The sequence below is a fragment of the Lissotriton helveticus genome, chromosome 10, assembly GCF_964261635.1.
Source record: "Lissotriton helveticus chromosome 10, aLisHel1.1, whole genome shotgun sequence".
Taxonomy (NCBI): Eukaryota; Metazoa; Chordata; class Amphibia; order Caudata; family Salamandridae; genus Lissotriton; species Lissotriton helveticus.
In genome coordinates this window covers 325,810,525-325,823,766 of record NC_136071.1, presented here as the reverse complement: position 1 = coordinate 325,823,766, position 13,242 = coordinate 325,810,525, and the positions used below count along the sequence as shown (strand labels likewise).

General features: G+C 37.6%; 1 protein-coding gene across 3 annotated transcripts in view; it reads right to left on the bottom strand.

Annotated features, from left to right (window-relative positions):
* ALS2CL (ALS2 C-terminal like) overlaps window positions 1-13,242 on the bottom strand; it is a 645,425-nt gene that overhangs the window by 90,647 nt on the left and 541,536 nt on the right. For 2 of the 3 annotated variants that reach the window (XM_078662475.1, XM_078662474.1), the window contains 2 exons: window positions 5,946-6,014; window positions 4,593-4,769 (listed from right to left, as the gene is read on the bottom strand). In XM_078662475.1, coding sequence (XP_078518601.1) covers window positions 4,593-4,769; window positions 5,946-6,014 — 246 coding nt within the window. Of the gene's footprint in view, window positions 1-4,592; window positions 4,770-5,945; window positions 6,015-12,417; window positions 12,463-13,242 lie in introns of those variants that run through there. The other variant, XR_013601601.1, reaches the window with a different exon arrangement.

Genomic DNA, 13,242 nt, shown 5'->3' with positions numbered 1-13,242 from the left:
TTTCGTTAAACATGAGTAGCTCTTATTACAAAAAAGGTTGAAAACCACAGAGCTGTTAAGGCTAAGGTCTCAGACACAGAAAGAACTATCCATCTGGTTTCAGACATCAGGGCTCACACAGTCACAATCAACTGGGAAACCAAGTGTTGCCCTCTGGTTAGATGGATCTTCTGGCCATTCAACCAAGTAGTTTGATCATTTTAAAGACCTTGCATGATTACATGCTCAATCATTGGACAGCTAAATTGGTTTCAATAATCTTTATTCACTCATTAAAAAGACCATAAAAGCAAAAAATAAAATACATACATTCAACAGGCTTAAGAAGATTTTCCAGTTTTATAAAGCATATCTCCTTCAAAATTTGATAGCAGCAGAAATGTAAGTAAGAACAACACAGCAACTTTCCAGAGAAGATAAACTTCTTTTAAAAAGATCCATCCCTTCTTGGTAAAATATAAAATGCTCAGGCTTTAAAATTAGGCATAAAAAGCAGGCTCTCAAAGTGCAGTATTAAGTGCAGAACAGCATAAGGTGCGAAGTAGTTTGAGTGGAAGAAGCATTACATGGACAGCATGGTAAAGATGCAAACCAAGATCCAGGACAAGGAAAAGCAACTAGAAAATGGATTGTGTTTAATCCTAATCTCGTTAAGGAAAATCTGTGTCCTAGATTTACTATCCATTTTAAATAGGTTTCCATTCCAGAAGTGGTAGAAATTGATATATAATTCAATACTGAAGACATTTCTAAACCTCTCACTATTCGAGCCTCCTCTCTATTAGAGAGGAATTTTCGCTTTACTAAGGCTATTGTTTGTAGTCCAGTACTATCTGGAGAATCAAAATGTGTTCTTTCTTCTAAGGTAAAAAGAGTATTACTAACATAGGCATCCATGGGATGGAACTATTGTTACTTGACTTTAAACAGTCCTTCAACACACACCTAGAGAAGCAGGCTTCAGAGGTGCTCCAGTAAGAGCGGAGCCATTTTAATACCCTCTTCCGAAAACCCCATACCCAGTTCAAGGTGTGAAATGAAGATAGAGGTAGACTTGGGGATGGATAAGAGCCTACAGAGAAGTTTATTCTCAGTTGCCTGCAGTCTCTCCAGAGATTCGTAACCCCCCACACCTGCTCCATAGGTTCCTACGGCAAGCTGTTATTCTTAAAATGTTGAGTCATCTCCTTTATACGCTTGTTGCTGAGCTTTCTTGACAATTTAAAAATCGAGTTACAGACTGTCCCCTTTTTCTGAAGACTTTGATTTATGAGTCTACCCCAGATCAAATCTGCTTCAAATAAAATTCCTCTTCAAATACAATTCCTAGGTAGTTGAAATGGTAGATCTTAGTAATTGGAGTTTTCCCCATAAAAAAGGTTTTTGATTCTATATTTTTTGGATCTCTAGTTAAAATGAAATATTTTTTATGGTTAACTTTACGGTTTAAATTGGACATAAAAACATTAAAGCCATTTAAACGTTTTGCAGATTATTCGCTGTCTGTGCAATTAAAACTGCGTCATATGCATACAATAAAACTGTTACTGGATGAGAGCTGATTCTAGGGGCGTCATTACTACAAGTGCCCATGGCTGTATCCAAAGCATTAATATAAAATAAAAACAAAAATGGGCCTGAAATGCTACACTGCCTTACCCCTCTTGCCACCATTATGGGAGGTGTACGCTCTCTGTACTGTGTGTAGCGAACACTGGTAGTCGTACCCCAGTGCGGGTTCCTAATAGTGTTCAACAAGGGGGTTCCGCTCCTGCAAGCTCCATCAATTCCTCTTATCTATCAAGACAGATGCACATGAGAGGTCCATAAAAGCAATGTGTAGGGCACATCTCCTGACCTTGATGTACTCTCCCATGATGAGGGATAGGTTTAATGCTTATTCAGTGGTCCCCAAACCCAGGCCAAACCATATTGAACCTTAGAAAAAAAGAGTTTGCATCAGCCCATTTTTCACATTTCGGCAGTATGACAAGCACTAATAATTTTGCTATGGAGTTTAACAATTACATTAGACAGTGGCATGCCAGAAGGTTCCTGGACCCTTTTTTTGTATATCAGTACTGTGATGGATCCTCATCACATATCAATCGGGGATTTCCTGACGACTGCTCTCAGTACATTTGTGACTAATGATGTCCAGAGTTCTAAATTACTCTTAAACATGTCTACTGATATGCCATCGGGACCAGGAGCCCTTCCTAGTGCTGCACTCAGTATAGCTTTAGCCACTGTTGCTACATTAATAAAATCATTGAGCCAGTTCACATTATAAAAGAGTTGGTCGATTGCTGGTTCTAACGAGGGTTCAGCTGTCACATTATGACGGTTATAAATTTCAGGAAAATGACTGATTAGTCTTGTTAAAAATGTGGCAATCTATGCCACTGGCTGGGCCATCTGAGAAAAAGGTACAATTTATAACTACCCAAAACAACCTGCTATCTTTCAGGTTGGCTGTTGTATCAAGATCTTCCCAGGCTTTAGCTTAAATTCCCCTTTTCCTCTTTTTTATTACCTGTTTATAGATTTTCCTTGCTGAGCTAAATTCCATCTACATTTCATGGAATGGTGTTAGTGGCCTTCCTGTGAGAATTAAGTGCAAATGTACATTCTGAATTAAACCAGGAATGAGATAAGCTAATAGTAGGTGGCTAGGTGCTTATTTGCAAATGGGCAGCAGTGCCACGGATGGCTATTAAGCTTTTTCGAATTACTCTATGCTTGGAATTGGGAGAGAGGCAGCAGAAAACACCCAGACCAGCTTTAGTAATAATATCTTTGTGAAAAATGTGTGGATCAATAATGTGTGGATCAATTTGATCCCACTTTATTCGCACACCCCTGTTTGCTGAAAACTTAGGGGAAGATTGGACAAGGTAAAGGGCTAGTATTCACTGAGATATCAAAACCAATTATTATTAGATTGTGGTCACTATAGGGGAGAGGCCACACCTCATAATGAACTAACAACCGGGCAAAATCATCAGAGACTAACACAAAATCTATTGCACTGCCATTGCCTCTTCCCTGAAAGGTGGGCGGGTTAACAGAATTTGGACTTGAAATCTCAGATGAAAAAACTGGGTATTCACAAATACAATTCTGTTTAGGGCTTTCCTTATGCAGAATGTAAAAAGTGATTAGCATCTTCCCCCTCACCATCTGTAGACCTTGCATATACGATTATCACTGTATAAACATTGCTCTACATGAAAGTCACCGGCCTATATAATCGATACGTAGCTCCCCTTACTGTTTAATGAGTTCATTAATAAATCCCCCAGTTCTTCGATTTTGCCCACTGACCCTAATCACATTGATGGGTTTAAATCTTTTTGTTCACCTGCAATTCTGTCCCCAGTAGGGAGGGGTAAGGGTGGCTTGGCCGTTTTTATATGTCAACATTAGAAATGTGAGAATAAAAGTAATAGAAGTTAAATCATGTTTCCAGATTTAAAAGATGTCTTTGACTAAAGTGTCTAACTTTATATTGGTTAATTGTTATATTTTTATTTCTTTTCAGCATGACAGCTAACTTATCCCTTAGGTTACAAACACTTTCAAGGCTTCAAATATCAAGAAACGGGCACATATCTCACAGGTATAAAAGACGACAAGTAGTTGCCAAAAATGTTCATAATTTCTTCGGACCTGTTTCAGAGTTTGGAGGACGGGTTACTCTGTTACAAACATGGTGGATACGCCATCCACCTCAACAAAAGTGCATTATAACCTGTCCGCCAAACTCTAAATCAGGCCCTTTGAACAATAAATTATGAAAACGAAAAAAAGTTGTTACTTGACATTGTTAGAACACAGCAGTAAAAACATTCTTGACACACACATGGAAGAGTCAGAGCACAGGAAGTACCAGTTCAAGCTCAATCTAATCCCTTGGACGCTGCGCTAATTCCGCCGCGGCGCTGGGGGGGTGTGGGGGGTGAGTGCAGCTCCGCCATGCTTGTGACGGAACCACGCAGCCATGAGTCATGGGCGAGCTGTGCTCATGACGGTGTGGTTCCATCACGACCCCACCCACTCACTAATTCGCACGCACAGGCGGGGAATCAGTGCCGCGTGTGCGGAGCGGCCGCAGCATGACAGAACCACGCCGTCATGAGCACACACCCCCCATGGCTCATGAAGGCGTGGTTCCGTCATGCGCACGAAGGGGTTAAAAAGTACAGACAAAGCATAGACAGCACTTGAGAAGGACTCAGTAACAAAAAAGACAGCAGAACTACAAGTGTTCTGCAACCACAGAACGACTCATCCAAGAACAGGCATAGCTCTGCAGCAGACACAATGGGCAACAGTAATTCCATCTGATTTAGAAATTATATCGAAATTTGATTAAAATATTTGATGGTTTTTTCTTTTCTTTTAATTTGTATAGTGCTGACTTTTCTTGTGACTGCTTCTCTGTGGCAGAATTTTATGTATTTTGGTTAGATCATTAGGCTGCTTCACACAATGTCAACAGTGGCAATCGTTGATGGACTGCTTTTTCTTTACACGTCAGCCACATTACAACTCTCTTAACAGACCAGTAATAAAACACAGACACTTACTTCTGTACATCTAGGAACTCCAGCAGCTTTACATCTGAGAATAACCCAAGGTGCACAATGCCCTGCCAGTAGAGGCCGTCCTCCCGCTCGTGGTAAACCAAGTACAGCATCGAGAGCTCGGGGTAGAACCGGGGCAATATAAGAGGTAGAATGAAACTGGATGAATTAAAAATAGAACTGCAAATAAAAAATAAAACAAGTGTACACTTTAAAATGTCGCAAACTCGAATATTAAATAGATAACAAATATTTGTAGTTAGGTAAAAATGAAACTAATTTATTTATTTTTGATAATTCTTTTAACATTTTTTGTTCCTTGGGTAATCATTAAAAGTATTTTTGATGTGAGGATTTATATTGCCCTTTTACCCTTTCTAAAAATTGGGGGACAACCTGTGATAGTATTATCCTCTTTAATAGTACCAATTTTACCAAACTCAGAAGGAAGCCCTGCTAGAATGTGAAGCAGCAGACAGCATTCAATGACAGCAGGGAGTGTTTAACACACTGTGCAAGGAGTGTTTGCTTTATTGTATTTTACACAAGGATATTTGCACATGGGCAAACACGGAACAAAGAGAATTGCATCTATTATCTCTATGTTTTCATAAAGACACAAGTTTTCTCCACTTTTAAATCAAGAAATGTGTGACAAAATCGATGTAGTCCACTCCACATTAACCCCTTGCATGCTTTGGACGGCCCCTGGTCGTCCGACTTCATGGTTGGCGTGTGCGGAGGAAGGCCGGGGGCCGTCCGAATCCCGCCCACCATTTAAATCGCCCGCACAGTGAGAAAATGTGTGCAGCATGCAAGGGGTTAAGGAAGAAATCGGAGCCAAGCAGCATTTGCTTTTTTTTTTACTTCTTCCACAAATCAATGAACTGAAACAAAACACGTGGACCCTGATTACGGGCAGCCAGATTAATTCAGCACATTTCTCAAGTACAAATTGCGCAGTAAACACAGGAACTCGTGCATTTTTCACCGCTAAATTCTGATCCCATTGATATCAGAACATAGGAGTGTGATAAATACTGCTCCCTTTTCCAGGCTGACCAAATCAAGTCATGAAGTGTGGATTGTTTCCCCTCTATCTTTTTGCACAGATAAAAAAAACGCACCCGCTTTTGTGTAACCATGGATATAATTGGATTCATTTGTTTTGTTTAGTGCATTTCTAACACAAACATATGTTTTCTTTTTGTACTTAGTGGATCTTTTTTTTTACTAATTTAATTTTAAATCTGAAAAGTAAGAAAGTCCGCCTATTTGACTTCACATTCCAGAAAACACAAAAATGTTAAAGCGAGAAAGAGTTAGAGCAAGGAATCCACTCCCCGTGTAAATTACCTTTCTTCGGATTCTTGGTTCTCTGGAAGCTCATTTGTTTTCAGGGTTGTCGGGATATCAAGGAGATCCCTGAAAATGAAACAGTCATTTGTTATACTAAATTAGAAAAGAAAATCATCGTTTATTCTTTATCCCTTTCATAGATAGAAATACGTGACGTGACCTCTGGGGCGGCTTTAGGGCAGTGCGACTGCACAGGCGCTGACCTCAAAGGGGGGGTAGGTGCTCTTTTTAACTATATCTTATGATTGGAGAGCTGAGGGGCACTTTTGCCAGGTGTTAGTGAGAGAATCCGAGGAAGCGGTCATGGGGGCGCCAAAAGTGATTGTTGCATCCGGTGCCATCAGACGACTGTCTGTGGGGTGAGAAATTAAACGCGTCTTACCTGCAAGAAAAAGTACAATAGCCAATTTTTTAAATTTGTTTTATTACATACACTGCAGAGTTGTGCGCCAAACAAATTCTGGGGGATTATTGGATCCTAATGGAAAAGCCAATGCGTTGCGACCCTAATCTAGTGCTCCCTGTATCATTAAAAGAGCAAATATATATATATATATATATATCCGGATAAACACCGCGTATGTGAAAAAGCCACCGTGGACTGTGACAGATTACAAATGACGGAGAAAGGAGTGCTTTGCAAAACATTAAATCCCATGAAAAGAGAGTTATTAGTAGTGATAGCCCATGGGGTAGACGTGCTTGGCGGGGGCAGCGATAACCTTTGTAGTATTGTTGGCGGGGCTGGCTGGGGCTGGTCTCTTGAGCGGAGTCTCGACCTTGCTGCTGTTACCCTTCTCACGCTCCCGCTGCCGCTTGTGATCCTCCCAGTGCTCGGCCACGTAGTTGCCATTTTAGCTTTTCTCTTCTATGTCAAAAAAGCATAAGAAATCGAGAAACTGTCTACTTTTGTAATGCAAAATACCCGGGATGACCTTTCAGAAGAAAACTGGCATAATTTGCTGGGTCAAATATTTTCTCTAATTTGCCTAATTTTTTACTCCCACTGTTAAATATACATTAGGTTTAATAGGGTTCTTAGAAGGAGTAAAAGCAAAAGTATTTTATTTTGTTTCAAACATTTTCTTATGTTGGACAAGACATTTTATCTATCTATTTTATCTATATTTAACTCTCTTGATCAACACACAAGAGTAAATATTTGTTGGATCAATAAGGCATAAAGTGAAGCTTAGATAACCCCGGCTCCTTCAATGTCACACCAAAACTAACTTTTTAGCCGTGATCACTACAGAATTGGCAAAATATTAGTGCAAATTTGTCATCCTTTAATTAGTGTTATAGGAGGAGTGGAAATTGCACCCGAATATTGGTGTACATCCAGGAATGTGCACTCATTTGTATGTTTACCACTAATAAATATTTTAACAGGTAACTGAACCACATTTTTCTTTTGGGATCCCATTGTGGGTTCAAACGTGAGCGCAATTTGGGGCCCACTCGTAATGAGGTATTTGGAAGCCACAAAGTGGTGTAGCATTGCATTTGATCGAAAGAGACTATCTGTGGGAGCGCGAGCGCACAAAACAATATGGCCGCCTACCGGTGAGCCCCGCTTGTCATTGCCCGTTTTTCAACCATTTACTACACTATTTATGTCAGAATTTACTCCTAAATGAGGTAGCTGTGCTCAGAAGCCCTTACCTGCTGCTGTGAGTTTTTTTTCCAGGATTTTCTGGCATCTGAAGTGGTGTCTTCCTCCCTCCTGCTCCAGCTCCCAGCTCTACCTCAAGGTATTGCCCAGCTTGTCTGTCAGTGTACAAGAGAGTGCCTGGCTTTGGCCTAACCACTCCCACTGTCTATTTTAACTGCTGCACCAATCATTTTATCAAGCTTTTTCACTGCAATAATTACCTTTTCCCTAATTTTGCATTTCTATACAATTTTAATTCTTAAAGCAGGAGAATGGAAAATGTGCAAACACCTCATATTAAAAGGAAGCAACCGGTCTCTCCACCTCCAGTTAAATCTAAAGTGGGGGAGTCAAGTGAACCTTCATTGCCATTAATTCTTGATGAAATTCAAGCTCTTCGTACTAACACAGATACAATTGCATCAGAGATAAGAAAAATTGTGCAAAGACATGGCTAGTATGTCAATGAAAATTTCGGATAAATCAATTAAAATACAAGACAATAAAGGTAAAATTTATGCTTTTACTCCACTTGTGGTGAACATTTCTCATATGTCTGCCCAACTTCTGGATATGGAAAATTGTAACAGGCAATATAACTTACGCATTTTTTTTTACCAGAAGATTTTGAAGGTTCCAATTGCAGATTATATTGAGAGAATCTGATTCCTGGCCTTCTAAACATCAAATTTCCGGAGAAATTTGAAATTGATAAAACACATAGGATTCCATCTCATCGTAATCTTCATCACACAAAACCTCGACAAATTATTTTTAAAGTTTTACGTCACCATCATTTGGTCTTGATAAGGAAAGCAGCACGAGAAATTCCTTCCTTGATGGTCAATGGAAATAAAATCTTTATTCACAAAGACTTCGCTAAAGATACTGTTAAAATTTGCCAGGGATTCACTGCTTTACGCCCTCAGCTAAGAAATATTGGATTTAAATATGGTCTTTTTTGACCCTTTAACAATTTGTGTTTGGAAAGATAATTTTTCTAAGTCCTTCCATCAAACTGAAGATTTAAGATTGTTCCTGGATCAACATTCACAGCATACAATTGATACACAAGATTCTGCTACTTCGATATTATTGTTACGTATATTTCTGACAAATTTATGGTTTATTTTCACATGAGGCTCCAACAGTTTTGAAGGAAACCGAAAGGCTTTTTGTCAGAGAAACCACTGGGTGCACAACCGAAAGTAGACACACTGGATACTGATTAGCAAATAAAGGTGGTGCAACTGGGTGAGTGGAGAGCCCTTAGAACCACTCAACAATTGGTAGCATAACCACCAACTTAAAAGGATTGCAGGTTTACCCAATGCACTCAAAAAGTAGATCACATGTTATGTAACATTCAAAAGACATATACAATAAACAAAGCCACAGAGAAAAATAGGAATCTCCAGTGGGAGAGTGGACCGATGGAGTCCTTTCTTCCGTAAAACAGCCAGCCGACACGTGTTTCATCGCTATGGCGAATCCTCAGGGCTATATATGGCTGTATCCCAACAGAAGGTCGCTCAGCTGGTGATAATTCCGACCCAGCCGGGCCCGTGACCGCGGGTGAAGAATAGACAGGGAAAAATATCAGCCACTCCCTGTGTGTGGTAACTGATAAGTGTCACGGTCTTGTGTATGACATCCGAAAGAAGTCTTCGTATATGACGTGTTTGGGCACTAGTGAGTTCCAAGTGATTGTCTAACAGTGCTTCACGCTGCTATCGAGCAGCCTAGCGTCGAGTGTGACTCCCGTCATGTGGAAGCAAGATGCCCAATTCTGGTATGAAGTGCAGCGCTGCCGCGTACTTCTCGTGGGTCGTGTGCCTGTTTGGATGTCCAATAGCAGCGTGAAGCACTGTTAGACAATCACTTGGAACTCACTAGTGCCCAAACACGTTATATACGAATTCCGGCTATGTCGGAATTATCACCAGCTGAGCGACCTTCTGTTGGGATACAGCCATATATAGCCCTGAGGATTCGCAATAGCGATGAAACACGTGTCGGCTGGCTGTTTTACGGAATAAAGGACTCCATCGGACCACTCTCCCACTGGAGATTCCTATTTTTCTCTGTGGCTTTGTTTATTGTATATGTCTTTTGAATGTTACATAACATGTGATCTACTTTTTGAGTGCATTGGGTAAACCTGCGCTCCAACGGTTTTGGTCATGCGTGTAAAGAGTGTGCGCGTTTCATTCCTGTTATAAATGTTTAATTGTTGTCGTCTCGTCATTTTTTTAAATTTTTTTTTTCCTACTCTCTCCTTTTCCCCTGTCTGAAGCTACTATTCTTCAAATTCTTCCTTTACTTTTTTCTCCTCTTCTTGATCTTCTTTTTCTCTCTTTTTACTATGGCTAATGTTCATAATGTCAAGAATATCTCTTTAAATGTCAAGGGGTTACGTCATCCTGTTAAACGTACAAAATGTTTAGATTATTTAGGAAGTTGCAAAGCATATATTTGTTTTTATACAGAAAACACATATTGATGACAACATATTAGATTATATGAAAAAAGTGGGTTGATAGCATTATTTCTTCTCCTGCAAATGGCAAAAAATACTGTTGCTATTCTTTTTACAAAAAGACTACATTGCCAGATGTTGAGTACATTTTTTAAGATACTGATGGTAGATATGTTATAGCTAAAATTAAAGTTAATGATTTAGTCAGTTTTTACTAAATATATATGGTCCAACTGCTGATGATCCTATATTTTGGTCTACTCTGACTACTGAATTTCAACATTATATCTGATCCTTTATTAGATAGATTCTCTCTCACTAAATGTTGACCTCCTAAAGCTTGTTTTGCTTTTAAATCATTTCTTCAAACTACAAAGCTGGTAGATATTTGGTGATTGCACTTTCCTACAGAAAAAATGTTTAAATTTTTTTCTAACCCTCAATATTCTCACACTAGGCTTAATTATCTATTAATTTCCAGACAACTCATTAACTCTGTGGTCACTCCTACTATTGGTAATATTGATATTTCGGATCATGCCTTAATTTCTTTTTTCTTTTTAATTGAATTAATATTTTACAACGCAATCCAGATGGCGAATGAATGATAGTATTGTTCCTAATGACCAAAATAAACCTAAACTCTTAAATGCTATTCATGATTACTTTCTTCTCAACCCAGAAGGCTCTACTTCCATGGTGAATAGATGGGAGAGGAGCTTTTATTTCTCTTATGGCATATGAAAAGATTTGGATAAACAAATCACAAAATATGAGAGACTTTTTATTACATCTAATGATCCTCAATAGATATTGAAATTGTAAAAACTTAGATATGAGTTTAATTCAATCCTTAGCAGAAGAGCTGGTATTCAACTTTCAACCTCTAAAGCCAAATTTTGTTTTAATCTTAACAGATCAGGAAGACTTTTAGCCAATTAGTTATGCATTAAAAAAGATAAGGCACAAATAAATTCAATTCATGGCTTTAATGGTAAAATTGCTTCATCACAAAATGATATTGTTAATGAATTTCAGGATTTGTATACTACTTTATATAACAAATCTAACTTTCACGAGTCTTCTTGAATTGATTCTGTTTTAACTAGATGTGGTTCGACCAAGATTTCCCGATCAAATAAAACTTAATTAGATTTGCCTATTGTTCAAGATTTAAATTTATTAGCCAAAAAATCTCTTAAACAAATAAGTCCCCAGGACCCCATGGTATTCCCGCAGAATTTTATAAAGAATTTCAGTTACAACTTATTCCTTGTTTATTTTAACTTTTTATCTTTTTGGTTCTATGGGAGTTACTACGGGTTCTATTACTGAGATGTGAATTATTGTACTGCCCAAATTTAACAAAGACCCTACACTTGTGTCAAAATACCGTCCTATCTCCTTAATAAACCAAGATTGTAAACTGTATGCCAAAATACTTGCTACTAGATTAACCTCTGTGTTAGATTCTATTCATCTAGATCAATCTGGTTTTATGAAGAATACATATTCTGCCAATAATACAAGAACTTCACAACATGTTTTAGAACAAGGATCCACTCTATCTTTACCATCAGGAGTTCTCGCATTAGATGTTAAAAAAAGCTTTTGATAAAATTCATTGGCAGTTTTTATTTCGTACTTAAATAACATTTAATTTTGGTGACTTATTTATCCGTATGATTTCTGCTCTATATTCTATTCCTACAGCTAGTTTATTTATCAATGGACAAACTTCAAACCAATTCTCTCTTTTCAGAGGTACAAGACAAGGCTGACCCCTCTCTCTACTTGTGTTTCTTCTTGGTATCGAACCCTTACTTGTTTCTATCAGAACATGTGATAAAATTACTGGAATCAATATTAAGGAAGTTTCTATTAAAACTTTAGAATATACAGATGATGTACCTTTATTTATTATTAATCCTTTATCCTCATTTCCTCACTTATTGGAAATTATTTCATCTTATTCCACAGTTTCTGGTTACCAGTTAAATACTAATAAAACAGAATTATTTCCTTTAAATATTTATTGTACTCCTGATATGTTACCCATGAATTAAATCATTTGGCAAAGAGATGAATGTAAATACCTTGGCACTGGGTTTTCTTCATCTATGAAAACAACAATATCATTGAGTTGTGATTCCATCCTAAATTCTATTAAAGATAAAATATCCAAATGGTGTTCACTTCATCTTTCATGGTGGGGTAGAATGGACTCCATAAAAATGACTATTGCACCAACATTTTTTTCATACCCTTGCCATTATTCCTACTCAATCAATCAAAACAAGCTTTATTCGATTTTAGGCACATAAAAGCATACTCACTTTCCTTTAAAGTTTTATAAAGCTGTAGATAAACTCTCCAAATTTCTGTGGAACAACAAATCACCTTGTATTAGTTATAAAAAACTCCCTTTGGCTTAATCACTCTTATTTGAATAATCCCCCTACATGGCTTCTTATAGAAAAACTTTAATAGAACCATTTCCATTACCCACTTTGCTAACTATGTCCAATAAATCTCAATTTTTCATAAATCTGTTATTTTAAAACCCACTACATTTATTTTAAATTATTTTCATTTAATTTTTCAATCACCCATATCCACTACCGAAGATGTGGCATTATGGTATAACACAGGCATAAAACGTAATAGAAATGTTAGATTTTGGCATTCATGGATTAAAGCTGGTATTTTTTACCTTAAAGATGTTTACAACAATAATACTTTTATATCTTTTGAGGCTTTACAAACTAAATTTCTTTTACCTTCTGATTTTCTCAAATATGAATTTTTATGTAATTATATCTTAGATTCATTTCCTCATAATATTCCTTCTAATGTTAAATCAGATATATCAATTTACATTCGAACTATTTCCACTTTATCTCATGGTGTTTCTATATTATATAGAAATATGAACATCTCTCAAGGAATGATACATGGAAAGTTATTTGGCTTAACAATATTTCTGGTTGGTAACCTGTTTCGCTCTATCAAAAACACTCATATATTATATATAATTGTTTATGGTCTCCATTACATTTATTTCAAGCTATACTTCTGCCGAATTCAATTTGTTGGCACTGTAATTTACATACTGGTTTGCTAAAACATATGCTTTAGGATTGTCCTTTTGTTTTTAAATT